The sequence below is a fragment of the Stegastes partitus genome, unplaced genomic scaffold, assembly GCF_000690725.1.
Source record: "Stegastes partitus isolate 25-593 unplaced genomic scaffold, Stegastes_partitus-1.0.2 Scaffold7, whole genome shotgun sequence".
NCBI lineage: Eukaryota > Metazoa > Chordata > Actinopteri > Pomacentridae > Stegastes > Stegastes partitus.
In genome coordinates, this window is record NW_007577738.1 from 1317301 (window position 1) to 1331098 (window position 13798).

The 13798-nt window shown below is 41.7% G+C and overlaps 1 protein-coding gene across 1 annotated transcript in view; it reads right to left on the minus strand.

Annotated features, from left to right (window-relative positions):
- Nucleotides 1-8716, minus strand: part of fgf14 (fibroblast growth factor 14) — a 110563-nt gene extending 101847 nt beyond the window's left edge. Inside the window, exon 1 of the mRNA XM_008282261.1 lies at nt 8475-8716. Within this exon, the coding sequence (XP_008280483.1) occupies nt 8475-8682 (208 nt within the window). The 5' untranslated portion in view covers nt 8683-8716. The remainder of the gene's footprint in view (nt 1-8474) is intronic.
- Nucleotides 8717-13798: the final 5082 nt, after the last annotated feature.

Below are 13798 nucleotides of genomic sequence, written 5' to 3' on the forward strand. Positions count from 1 at the left end.
GGACCAGGCATCACCAGACTGAGATGGTCTGCCCCTCACACACACAAACACACCCAACATCAAGTCTGTCAGTCCTCGCTGGAGGGTGGAGGTGGTCAGGACATGGGGTCATGGGTGTTTTAGACCGTGAAACCAGTCTCACAAGGGCAACCACTGGTCCCCGCCGGCCACAGTCTCCACCAGAGGAGATTTGTGGCCACTGTGGACCACTGTGCCTTAAGAGACCTGCACAGAAGCCACGAACAGAGTGACAGACAGCGATGGGGGTCTTTTAGCAAGGGATGTGTTTGGCTGTTTGAGCCAGTGAGCGAGGACATTTGGGATTCATTCATGCAACCAAACTTTTTGTTGTGTGCTTTCACCACAGTTTGCATCTGACGCCCAGCCCTGTTGCAAACCCCTGTGTAGACTCTTGGCATCTGATAAGCGTTCAAAATATGCTCATCTGTTACTTATGCTGGACTTTGTTCATGGCATTTACCTACTCACCCACGTCTGAAGCAACACGCCACCCGTACACATCTCCTCTCCTTGTCTTAAGCCCACTCCTACAGTGCTGTCCTAACTCAGTTTCAAATAGTTTTACTGTAATTTAATTTGAATAGTGTCCTGACATTAATTGATCAATTGGTCTCAGGGTTACATTTAAGCACTACGGTCAACATATCACTCATGCCCTAACCAGCAATTTCACGGACCCTAAATGACTCAGAGTGATTGAGGACGAGGAAGTTCATAAAACTGACAACCGAGATACAATTTATTATACTCTCTGAAGTTGTTTCTTCAGATCTGACGAGACCATGTCAGCGTCCATCCACAAATGGCCAATTTCACCACTCTGTGGCAAACATAACTCAAAACAGTCACAGAAACAAAGCTGCCATCAAAAACTGAGAATAAAGAAGTGTGAAATTGTGTACCAGGGGTTACTCTGTGACTGCTCTGATTACGCATTGTGTATTGCACGTAGACAGGCTAATAAAAAGAACATATGCACTTCTGCATAAAGACATCCAAGTTTGCTAAATGAGCGTTGCTCATAGTAATCACACTGTAAATCTCATTCAGCCACGTATTCCTCACAGCAACCTTTCACACCGCAGGTAGCAAACTGTACCTATGACTCAAATCACAAAGCAATCAACTAATCGTCACTCCTCGCACGCATTCTCGCTGCGGCTCTTTCAGATAATATTTGTTTGGCCTTTAACAATTCAATGTGCTTCATAACATCTACTTACATACAGATGACAAAACAGAAATGTCATCTTTTTTTGCTTGGAATGCTTATTAGGAAATGAAAAAGTGCATTAGACCATCCACCAAAGACAGATATAACCTTTTAAATCAGATACGTGGGCAAACACAGTTTATTCCAAAATAGTAATATTGTCTCTAATGCCTTCAACCTACTAAGTGCAAGTTACAAAAAAGGTAGCCTTGCATTATTAGTGTGAATCACACAACTATCCTCTGTGCTTTAGAAAGGCAGGCAATTTCACTATCTAAAATGAAGGCAAGCACTGACCTCATCAGCTGACAGATGATGAATTGTTTGTCCAGTTGGCTTTAAAGGCAGTATAGGTTAGGTCAAAAGCAAGATCTCAAATGATAATATTCCTTCCTCGCTGGACTAAAACTGACTCCGTTAGTCTGTGTGTCCTGAAGTAAAAGCTCCCTCCCTGATTACATGCAAACCCTTTGTGTAGAAAGGTGGACCTAAATCAGCATTTCTTTCAGTATTCTACAGTGTCAGCAGCGACAGACAGAACTCTACCTCTTCTTAAAGTTACATTTTCTTCTTTGAGTAAAACAACCCACCTATTAAAAAAGCCAGTAAGTTTCACCTGTTGGAGTTTGTCTCTGTTGGAGGCCATCTTGTGCAGGAGCTTAAAGGAGGTGCCACGCCCAAAAAGAAAACTTTTAAGAGGTAGGCGGGGTGTCAAATCTGATTGGACAACAGATGTGTGATGAAATTCAAAGCAACTGAGGTAAATACAGAAAGAAGCAGGAATGTGTTGTTCATTTTTAAATGTTCAATATTAATGACTTATTGTGTATTTGTGAGTTAAGGCACTGTTGTTGCAAAACATCTTGAGAAAATGATGAGTAGTTGTTGTTTCCTCTGTCAACTTCCATCTAGAGCTCTAACCTGATTGGTCAGTTTGAACTGGGAAGGAAGGCGCCAAGCTTCATACGTCTATATGAGTATGCTGGGAGGGAAATGGAAAAACGGTCTGTTCTGAAGGCAGACGGCTGCTGACTGTACAGGTTATCTTTCCGTTTTGGAGCCTGCTATTTTCTTGGAGACCGTCAATACACAGCTTTCTATTTTTCCAGCACATTTCTCTCTGCCAGCATAATGTGTTGTCCTCCACATACCTCACTACCATCCCAGGTATGCTACTGTACTTCTTCTTGCAACAACTGTTTTGTGTACTGAAGACTTACTGAAACAAGTAAACACTGACATGTAGCAAACATTTAGGCTGATATGGCAAATCTGTTTGATCATGTACATATGAAGCATATATGGAACAAGATCAGCATTTAATCAGTTGTGTCTTTAGTAACTTTATAAATTCATTCTTCTGTTAACTCCGATTTGGTCTCCACTACCTCCCAAGAAAATATTTGGCTCTTTAAGTATTAAATGTATTCACCAGCTACTCATTGACTTTATCTGTTTCACTGTTTGTTTTGTGCCGATGAGGTAGTGTTCAGTGTGTTTTTTGGTGCTTTTTCTCTTAAGAACTGCTTCCTAACAGGAGTGAAAAAGGCACAGATGAAAATGGTATGTCTGTATGGATCAAAATAGCAAAGCTGCACACCATAAAGTCCAAATGCTAAGTTGAAGAAATGTTCCCTAGAGCTGAGAGAACTGTAAAGTCTTATGATGTTTATCTATGGGTTTGTCACTACAAGCAACACTGTCACATACATGAGGTTGATCCATTGTTGATATATAAACATTGATTTACAGCAGCTTTAAATCCTAAAATAAAATTTATAATTCAGCACTGAATATTGACAGTAGACCATATTGTGACACGGTTATGTCTCTTTTTTTCAGAAGATGTATGATGAAAGACATCAGTGCATTTTCATTTCTGCATGTAAACCCACACTAACAATCCCACTCTAACTAATTATAAATGTTACACATCAAAGTATCCCACAAACAAAAGCTATGCATCTATGAACGTATGAGAGAGCTGATCTGTTTCATGGTGTCTCCTCTTCAAATGAGGTGAACAAGGAGCAGCTCCACACAAACCCTGTGAAACCGTCCAACTGCACATCCAGTGGCCAGAGTCACCCGTAAAGGCACCCGCACGACATGTTCCACCCACAGGGATGCTTCATGTAATTTTTTTTTTCCTGTATAGATGCAGTATTCTTTCTGCCTGTGAAAATCTTACTCTCTCTTTCTTGTTCCTTTTTCTTTCTGTCTACGTAGAATCACTGTATATACATTTTCCCACTCGTCTGATTTGTATGTTAACTTGATTGCCTCACAGAGGGAGGTAGAATGGCAGCCAGGAACCTGATTCTTATCACCCCAGCAGGTCATATTTTTCAAGAGCAGGACAGACGCAGCCCAAATTAATTCAGATTGGAAACTGATCGCGCTGATGCTGCTATCACACCCCAACAAAGATGAGAGTGAAACAGGCTTTCTTGTTGACCTGTGGCTCATCTAACGCAACAACTTTCATCAGAGTTTCTGAGTTTCTGCACTGCAAAACCAAGAAGGAAAAGCATCTTTGACAACCTCAGGGTACAAGATAATTTAGTTAACATTAATAACACACTTTATCCTATTTTTCTGTATTCGGTTTCATTACAAGGAGGCGTGAGCTCACGTGACACAGTTTAAAGTTGTACTGGTTTTGGAGTGACTCTGTGAGAGAATTCACAAAACAAGTTGACTGTTATGCCGTTTTTTGGGGGGGGTTTGTCCATGCTGTGTTATACCAAATCCCTATGTGTGTGAAGCTACTGCAGTTGAGCCACTTACAAACTTACCGAAATGTTTCTGTATGAAACCTAGCAACATGCAACCGTGGTTGGAGGAGGATATTTTTAGCCAGCCCTGCTGTTATTCTAATTGTAGGAGTTCTCGTTTGAATCTTACCCACCCCCTTTAATTGCACTGCCATTTCTTTGTTACCACAAATTAAACCAGCGTGGGTATGTTAAACAAACGAATCAAGTATATTTTAAACTGAATTCTGTCGCCTATTTTAAACTCTCAAACAGGCATGGGATGAGAACTGCACGAAGACGAGACACCAGCGCCAGCTGTTAAAATGCACGTGTCATTTCATCAAACAACACTGCACAGTAAAATTATTATTAGTTCTCATGGACGTATTCATAAACTTGATATGACAGCCGAGGTATCTAGACACATGCACCTTATCAAGGGGTCATTCAATATGCTGATGTTCTTTAAAAGGTATTAACAGCCTGGTCATGAACCTGTCAGCCACAATTTATTGCCACATGAACGCAGACTCTGTAAACCCGTGTCTTTAAAAAATTACTCCAATCATTCAAACAAGTCCCTTTTGTTTATTTACGTCTCTGCTTATTTGGGTTTTATGATTTTAGATTTAGAATTTACATTCAGGGACGACATCTTTAATGATTTAGGTGAGCCAAATCAAAAGAATTTCACAGCTCTCAGTTCGAGGTACCGGTACAAAGTCTTCTACTGATCAGTATGGTTAGTCATGCCAGAGACTCCAGTAAATTATCTTAAGTCACATTTTTACGGTGCTGGACCTTTGGTTGGACCTGCACACTACAGAGCTGAGTTTCACTTGCAATGAGCCATCATCACATGGATGCCTTTGACCCGTACTGTCATTCTGCTGTGCAACTCCGAGAAAGACAACCACTGACTTCATATATCTACTGCAACTCTGCTCTTTCACCAACTTGGAATGTCTTCTATCTTTGCAGCATTTAAGTCCAAGATAAGTCAGTAAGTACCAATCAAATATCTGCACTTATTCCATATGGCAGATCATGACATAACTTTCTCCTCTGCCGTTTACGACAAATGCCCTCATTAAAGCACAACCATTCAATGACATCCTCAAAGTTTTATAATGACATCTATGTAGACACACTGCCTCGTGAGCTCCGGGTGAAACTTCTCCATCTCAGCCGGTTCATTACTTAATTGACTTAACGAAGTACATTTACTCGAAGACATGTACCCACATGAGAGTGAACATTAGGGAGCAGCTCAGCAGTTGTACCAGACCGCCGGCCCCTTCAGGCCAAGCCACCACACATGAACCAACAGTCTTGCTGAAAAACAGTGACACAGCTGGAAGAATATTAACAGGTCACTGAGTATAAAAGGCTTGGTGGCTTTTTCTAAAGGCAATTCTGCAAACGGGCTAAAAGTGGACATGCAGTCTTTAAATGATGGCAAATTGCCATATCTGCCAAGAAAGTGAGTCATTCTGTTGTGTGCTGGAGCTTTGACCCAACATCTTGCATCAGAATGCAGCAAACTCTCGCTGGTTTATCTGAACCTCGTCCTTAAGAAGGAGAAGTTGCAGCAGTTTTCATGGACGACTCCAAAGACAGGAGATGTGTTAAAGCTTGCAATGTCAATGCCACGCACTGTCCAGTCAACATTAAACCTTGCTGTCTGCTTCAAAAAAGTACTCCATACGTAGTTGTGCATCAAAACGGCTGAGACTAATGCATTAGCACTTGGTTTGAAACGTGAAACCGAGTAACTCTGTCTGAAGATTGAGGGGCAAATTAATTTCACAATGTCAAACCAAAGTGGGCAAACAAAACAGAAACATCAACATATTTCATACTTGTGATGACACATCTACCTTGACTAGAGACTCACAAGCATATAGGTTACACAAAATCACAGAGATTTATAGACAAACTCGCCATACTATCACCGACACACAGGTAGGAAATAGCAGGGAGATGCTAGCTGACACCAGGACAAAGTTCAGTCCCATTTGCTAGTGCACAGGTCTTAAGAATCCAGACTCTGCATTTAACCTCATCACATGAACTGCTGGTGTACAGTAAGTAACCCTTTGTGTGCATAAGCAAATACAGAGACCTCGACCTCAATTGTAAGACCAATGCTTATAGGTTGATACATTCTGGATGGTTGTCTTGTACTCCCTCAGTTATGTTGTGTTACTAAAAATACAGCCTCTAACAGGAGCTGGAGCACTATATCTAGGCCTTTGCAGCTTAGGTCTTGTGAGCAGTATATTGGAAACACTTGCCTCTGCTGACAAGGGCCACACAGAGGATTCACTGTCCTACTATGACAAGAAAAAAATCCCCTGTGCTTTTTCTTTTCTAAGGCACCTCTGCAGCCCGAAACAAACAGGTTGTGTGCTTTGTCTGACAGTGTAGATTCAATGAGTTAGCAGCTTTTTTAGTTGTAAGAAGCTGTACTGCACCCCACTGACACAGTCTGCATTCTGGCCTACTTCATTTCCCAGTAAACCACTGGCTCTGTGTGCTGCTTCAGCACAAACCCTGACCATCCCTGTGCCCACATCTCCGGTCTTGTAATTCAGTAATCATCCCCAACGAGGTAAATATGGGATACTCTCACTTTGAAAGACACAGCTTCAAATTTCGGACGACTGACAGTGAGTCTCGACTCTGATTGATTGATTAGCTGCGTTGAGCTCAAGTTAGAGAAGGAGTGTCTGGATGTGGCTTTTCCACTGAGCAGCAATCAGTCAGTTATCACCCCCGGAGGCTCGCTGTGGCTTTGTAGCTCCAGATTGTGCTTTTTCATGTAATCAGCAGTTTTTCTTTTTAAATAGCCTATGAGCAAGCTTTGAAAAATAACTCAGAGGTTAACCCTTAACCCTGTTTTGGCAACAGTTTCAGATGCTCTAAAGGAGAAAATAAGAGAACAATGACTTTAACATCTTATTATTTTATTTTATTTTTTGCAACTGGTTGCAGCTGAGCAACCAGTAAAGTTACATACATTAACTTAAAGAAAACAAAAAACAGACATGATATTCTTTGTGAAGGGCCAGCTAGAATACATATATATATATATGACACTTTGTTGTGTTTGCGGCTTGAATTCAGAATCTTTATTGTGCAGCATTCTCAGCATTTTGTGCCCTAATGTTCAGTAAATGCCTCCAAATTTGTCTTTTCAAATCACTCTTTCCAGAGTCTTTACAAAAGAATTACTAAGGCACAAACTGGGGCCAACCACACTAATGTGTACTATTTAAACCCTGGTTAACATGTGCAGGGGAGGCTGAATGTTGTAAAGCAGAATTGTCTTTGGAGATGATAGCAGACAGTGTTTTTGTTGTTACTCCCGCAGTGTCTGTGAGGCTTAATAGTCCCGCTACAGTATGATGATGATCTACTATGCTGCAGTTGCAGTGTCGAGGAACTGTACTGCTGCTGCTCAGCACATCATCTCCAAACCCCGCCACATGAGGTAACAAGTAGTCCGCACTACATGCTGTCTACCTGCCGTTTACAACAGCCTGTTGAAATAAACATTCCCTGCGCACTGGACCTCTGCAATGCAATAACTGCTGGTGTGATGCTGAAGCCAGATCTTGTGCTTTTCTGCACACACACAAAAAAAAAGTCCAGAATCGAAACATGTCGGCTGCTCAAGTGCAGGGTTTGCATTTTAGTGCAGTGGAGTCCCCCCCTTTTTTTAATCGCACCTTCCAACAACAACTCCTGTGTAAAATCCTGATTTCTCCCCCCCTGGGCCCGCATGATCTAAAATATTGGCCTGCAACTGCAGAGTGATAGACATGAAAGAATAGTCTGTCTCCTCCGGCTGGTTTGGACTGAAAAACACAGCGAGTGTAGCTCATTTAATAGAGAAGTGATGATGCAGAGAGGGAGAGAGAGAGAGAAGAGGGGGGAAAATGCTGCTGCAGTCAACCCGGGGATGGAATAATCTGGTTAGGGGGGACAGAGGAGAGGGGAAAAAACTGATTTGGATCCACTGAAATAACATCCAGACCCCTGCTTGTGTGTGAGAGAGAGAGAAAGGGGTGAGAGAAGGGAGGAGAGAGAGAGGGAGCGTTATTTAAAAAGTTAGGAGATCATGGTGCCGTGGTGTTGGTGATGCAGGGGGGCTTTTGTGTGTGTGCGCGCTGCTGCGTCCCCCCTCCACCAAAAAAAAAAAAAAAAAACTGGCTAGCCGTAATAGCAGCTGCACAGAATAAGTTGTCTCCCCTCTCCTCTCCCTCCCTCCCTGCCTCCCTCCTTCCCTCTGCATGATCCACTCGCTGCATAAATATGATTGCAGATCTAACACCAGTTACAACAAAAAAAATTAAAATAAAATAACGCAGTTACTCTCATCTTTACGCGCACGCACACACACCAACACGCACGCACGCATAACGCCGGCTCACAAGAGAAAGAGGAGTGCAGGCAATAATGGTTGATGAGCTTACCACTTGGATTCTTGTTTTTCTTAAGACTCTTGCCACAAAGACACTGCAGCATATGCGTTCCTTTGCTGAAAATGTTCCAAAGAAACCACATTGATTTGGGCGAAGAGCAATCCAGTGGCTTAAACACCCAGATATAGATGAGATCCTTGCGGTTGCATAATAACACAATTGGATCAGTTCTCCCGAATAAGGCTACCAATTGTATCATAGAAAAAATAGGTAGCCTCTCATCCAAGTCCTATGCGCTCTCATTCACGTGACAAAAAAAAAATCATAAAAAATATTCAGTGTCTGTCAGACTTCGTAATAGCGGTGTGTATTCTTCTCCTGGCGTATAGAAAGAAATGCCTCCTCAACTAGTCGATAATAGAAAATATACTCTGTAAATTGCATGTGTGTCGCACCGGGGAAGGAGGACGTGGTCGCCAGTAAACAAAAACACAACTAACGTGAAAACAGTAAGCCACGGTGGATTTCCGAGGAGAAAATCATTGCCTATTAGTTCATCACTCTGAGGAGAGGGTGGATCTGCACAGCATCAAAAGCCAAGGGAGGATGCATCCTAAGCGCAGACTGCTGCAATGATAGCCCCAACAAAACACCACATTGCCGGGGATCCAAGTCCAATTCCGTTCCTCCTGTATAGAAAAAAAAAAAAAAACAAAAACAAAAAAAAAAAACAGCTGCTTTGGCGAGGTCAGATCACACCAGCCTCAGTTTTCATTTCCCACGCTGCTGCTGCAACGTTTTTTTTTTTTTTCTCCGTTCTTCTCTTAAAGCCAGGTTTCTTGGTGTGTGTCCGTGATTCCTGGAGTGTGCGTTATTGCTCCCTTTCTTTTTTTTTGTGAGGGTATTTTCCTCAAGCCCCTTCTTCTTTTTTTTGTGTGTCAGCACCACCACGCTACTGGCATCTCCAAAAGTACGGTGCGCCTGTATCCAAACATTTGCATGATTTTTTTTTTCCCTTTAGCGTCGGACCTCTGTTGGAAATAGACGGGGAGGAGGGGTTAAATTGAAAGATTGGCTTTCCATTACGTAAACACGTGGTTTCTGCGCCGTCATATCAGTGATGCTCGGGATTTTTTTTTTTTTTGAGGTGGGGGGGATAATCATCGTCCCGAGTTGTTTCGAGTGACGGTGTCCGTGGGAGCAGGCTTTCCTCCGTGTGCCTTGCATGTCATAGAAGTGTGCGTGTGCAGCGGGTGAAATTCCGTCTGCAGGTGTCATTTCTTTGCACACAGTTCCTCAAGTTGTTGCAGCTTTGTGCAGAATAGTGGAGAAATGGTGGTTTGAAGCTCCACAGTCACAAGTGCCAAACCTCCTGGATAGACTTGTACAAGCAACAGATCACTTTTACTTGATAAATTGAATCCTGCATTTGCACACGAGTTCAGTATTTCCTGGTAGCAATTTGCTTCCCTATCACATATATTTCAATTTATTTGTCATTTCTTTGAAAACAGCATTCCCATTTACCAGCATTTGTTTTGCTCCTTTTATTCCTGCAAACAGGGAATCAGTTGCTCATAGCGACTGTTTCCACTGTATGATTACTTTCCTCCAAGGATTTAAAGATTTTCCATCACAGACCAAAGCAGAAGACAATATTGTTTTCCCCTGATTATGCCTGCCCTCACGAGGCAGGAGGGGTTGTGGAGAGAGAAAGTGTATGTTTGCATCTGTGTGTGTGTGTGTGTGCATGACTTCATTTTTTCCACCAAAGACATTGTACATTTGATTTGGAACCAGTTGTTTGTAGAAGTTTGCCATAGATCCGACTCTTAGATCCATCGGCAAGAGTCTCTCTCTGCACACATGGCAGAAGGCAGTTTGTCTGCCAGTGTTCTGCAACAGGACCTATTCGTTGTTCAGGATAGAGTTGACTCCACTTACAGGTGTTCTGTGTGACACTGGTTGGCCAACATGTTTATGGTGCAGTCCACAGAAAAAGAATTAAGCAGCATTGTGCAGATATATGTGACACATTTTGAGTTGTAGTTAGTTCCTTACTTTGTGTAAATTGGAATTTTTAGGTCTGGGAATTCTATTGAGTTCTCATCAAGGGGTTTTACTGCAACTTAAAGAAAAGTTTGATCCCTTTTCTGATACTTCTATTTTCAAAATGAGCTCCAAACCCATGTTACATGCATCAAATTGGTAGTCCCATTATGTCTGTGTTGCATGTGTCGCCCAGCCCTTGAGATAATCTACCTTTCTTGATGGTGTAATGACCGAACTCCGCACACAAGAGTTATTATCCGATGCCGCTTGCATCCAATATAATGTCGAGTGAGCGAAACGGAGAAAAAGCTGAGGTTTGTGTAAACAATATTAGCCGGAGCACAGGAAGCTTGATGAGACACTGGAGGAGTTCATTAGTGGGGTTGTGTTGTGTGTTCATCTCTGAATTACAGCATTAATCCACTTTAATGACCTAGTTTTGTGGCGCCCAGGTCTTGTCAGTTGTCTGTGATAACTGGTTCCTCGGGGATGTGGACCACTTTGAAACAAAATGTTTCCTGATTGACTTTCTTTACATGCCACTACAAGTTTGATATGTCACCGTTTCAAGCCTAACTCTAAGAGTTTTTTTTTTTTGATAGATTTTAAGATCCATCCATCCATCCATTATCTATACACCGCTTAATCCTCTAGATTTTAAGATGTGACTGTTAATTTCTAAATTATTTGTGCTTTTACATAGTTCCTGGTGCAAACGCATATATACTGCCTCAGATAAATGGACAGGTATTTCAGCAATTTGTACGTGCACGCTGTAGACTTCCATTCTCGTGCTCTGGTGAGGTCAATTGTAAAATCAGCACAAGTCGGAGGCAGTACATCGCAGCCTCTCCAGCCTTCTCCCTCTGCAGAAGCCTCTCATGTCATCTTTGCTATCGATCCGTCTACAGTAATGTAAAGTATCATCGCACCCTGGAGGATATCATCTGACAATTTTGTCAGGGATCATTAGAATACTTCTCTTTGATTGCCCGGGCAGCGGCCGGCAGGAAGTGGCTCCCATGTGAGTTTTTAACAGCCTGTTTTCCACTGATGGGGAAAAAATAACTTGATTTAAGATGCATGGAGACAAATGGAGCGGCTCCAGTTTTACTCATGGTCTCTGTGGTTTTACTGTACACGTTTGAAAGGCTCACACTTGGGGGAGTGTGAAGACCGCATGAATGAGTGTTATCATTTGGAGACTGCTGTATATGGAGCGATTCATATTATATTATCTAATGTGAAAAAATAGAATAATATTTAGAGAAGCATTTCATAACACAAGATGTTTTAACTCTTTCTGTACCTGACAAAAAAAATCTCAATACCTACAGATTTGAACTCACTGAAAATAGCACTCATACTCTATGACAAACACATCCTAGGTTTAGGATAAGACTGAGGATATTTAAATAAATAAATGGAAAGGTGGCTGTATGCAAGGTGAACTTATTTACCTGCTAACACTGAAAGATAAGTGCCTACACATGTGAACTGTCAATACCCTAATGTGGTCTCTGCTGTCTTGAAAAGGGCAGATATTCTAGTCAGTTCGGGCTACATTTTTTTTCTTTTTGTTCTGGGAGCGTCTTTCAAAACAAATGAATGATTGAAGACACTTAAAAAGTAATCAACCTGTAAAGTACCTGTAAATTTATACCACAGACTAATATATGCATCACGTTATCCTGGATAATGATAAATGACAGCAACTTTACTAGTTATCAAAAATACACACATGAAAGGTCTTGAAACAGGTTTAATATTGGACACTGGATTTATTTGTAGTACAATTTAGAAACTTTTGTGCAATTATGTCCAGTCCTTTCAGGGAATACCACCACATTTATGTCCAGTAACAGCGTTGAAACCAAACCCTACCCAGCATGCCCTGAGCCAAGATGTCCACCAATCAGAGAAGGAGACTGAGCCTGGTTTGGCATCGCTTGGAGAAAGTGCTCACTCGAAAATGAGCAGCTGCAGTCATGACCAAAGACTTCATGAGCTCTTTTTGTAAACAAATTGTCCCTTGCTTCTCCTCTTCCATCCTCACTAGCCCAGTGAATGCCCTGCAACAAGTTGTGCACAGCACAGCCACTGACATCCAGCAGCAAAGCTAAAGGGCCCAGAGCTGTTTTTCTTTGCTCCACTGGCTTCAAACAGCTAAACTTCACTGTATTAGCCAACTTCCTGAGTATAGCATTACACATATCAGTGTAGCAGGATGTGTTAATGTACTTGAAATATGGAGATCAGGATATTTTAGTTGATTTTAGCATCCAGATTTGATTTACTGTCAGTTCCTGCTCGCTGATTCTTGGCTAAAACGTAACACCATATGTGATGTTTAGACATCGTCTCTAAAGCCTCTCCAGTGCACCCACATTGTGACTAATAGGGCGAAAGACCAATAGAACAAATTGAGGAATCCCACACACATAATAACCAGCTCCTCTTTAAAATCCATTGTGACCAACAGTATTCATTATTGCAGAGCTATAAGGGCAGTGACACTGGCCCAGAGAGGATTCAGGCACCCTCCACTGTACAGGCGAGCAAGCCCACATTCAGGGAGTATGAAGCTCTAGTTGTACAGACGGATTCTGTCTACCAGGATATTCATGATCATATAGAATCATGGCTGCATAGCAATGATCCAAAGTGCCTTTATGCTATATAATTTCTCCTTTTATCCATTTATCATTTTTAAACAGCATGCATGACAAAAATAACTACCTTCAAAGACAAAAATAGCCTTTAAGAATGAAATGCATTCAGAGAAAAGTGAGGATTCATCAAAATGTAAGCTTAGCCTGTTGCCTAAAGTAAAGAATAGAATTTTAGTTACGTGATCGTCATATCATTACAGCAAAAGTCTTCCCTTTGCTTCTTGGCTGTTTTATTCTGTATTGACTTTACTGTTGAGTCTATCCTCCCTTCAAACTTCAGGCCTCCTTTAATAGATCTTTAACAAACCCTGTCGATTTTTAGACATATCGAGAGCAGTTATAGATTTAATCAAGATTTCAAAAGTTTAATAAATCTGTTCATTTCAACTTGGGTCTGGAAGTCTCTCTTTCTTCACTAAGTCCATCTTCCTCTCAATTAAAAACGCCCAAAAAAAGCACTAAGCTCATCCATGGTTTCAATTCAGTCTTGCAGTATTGTCTATATTTGGAGACATCTGTCACAAAGGCATGTGGCTGAAATATAGATGAAGATAGATGTTCTCAGGTTTTTGCTTTGGGGCAAGGCAAGAAGTGCCTTCATGGAGTAGTCACCCAAACTATGAGCAGCGAATATGTGAGCGGATATCGGTA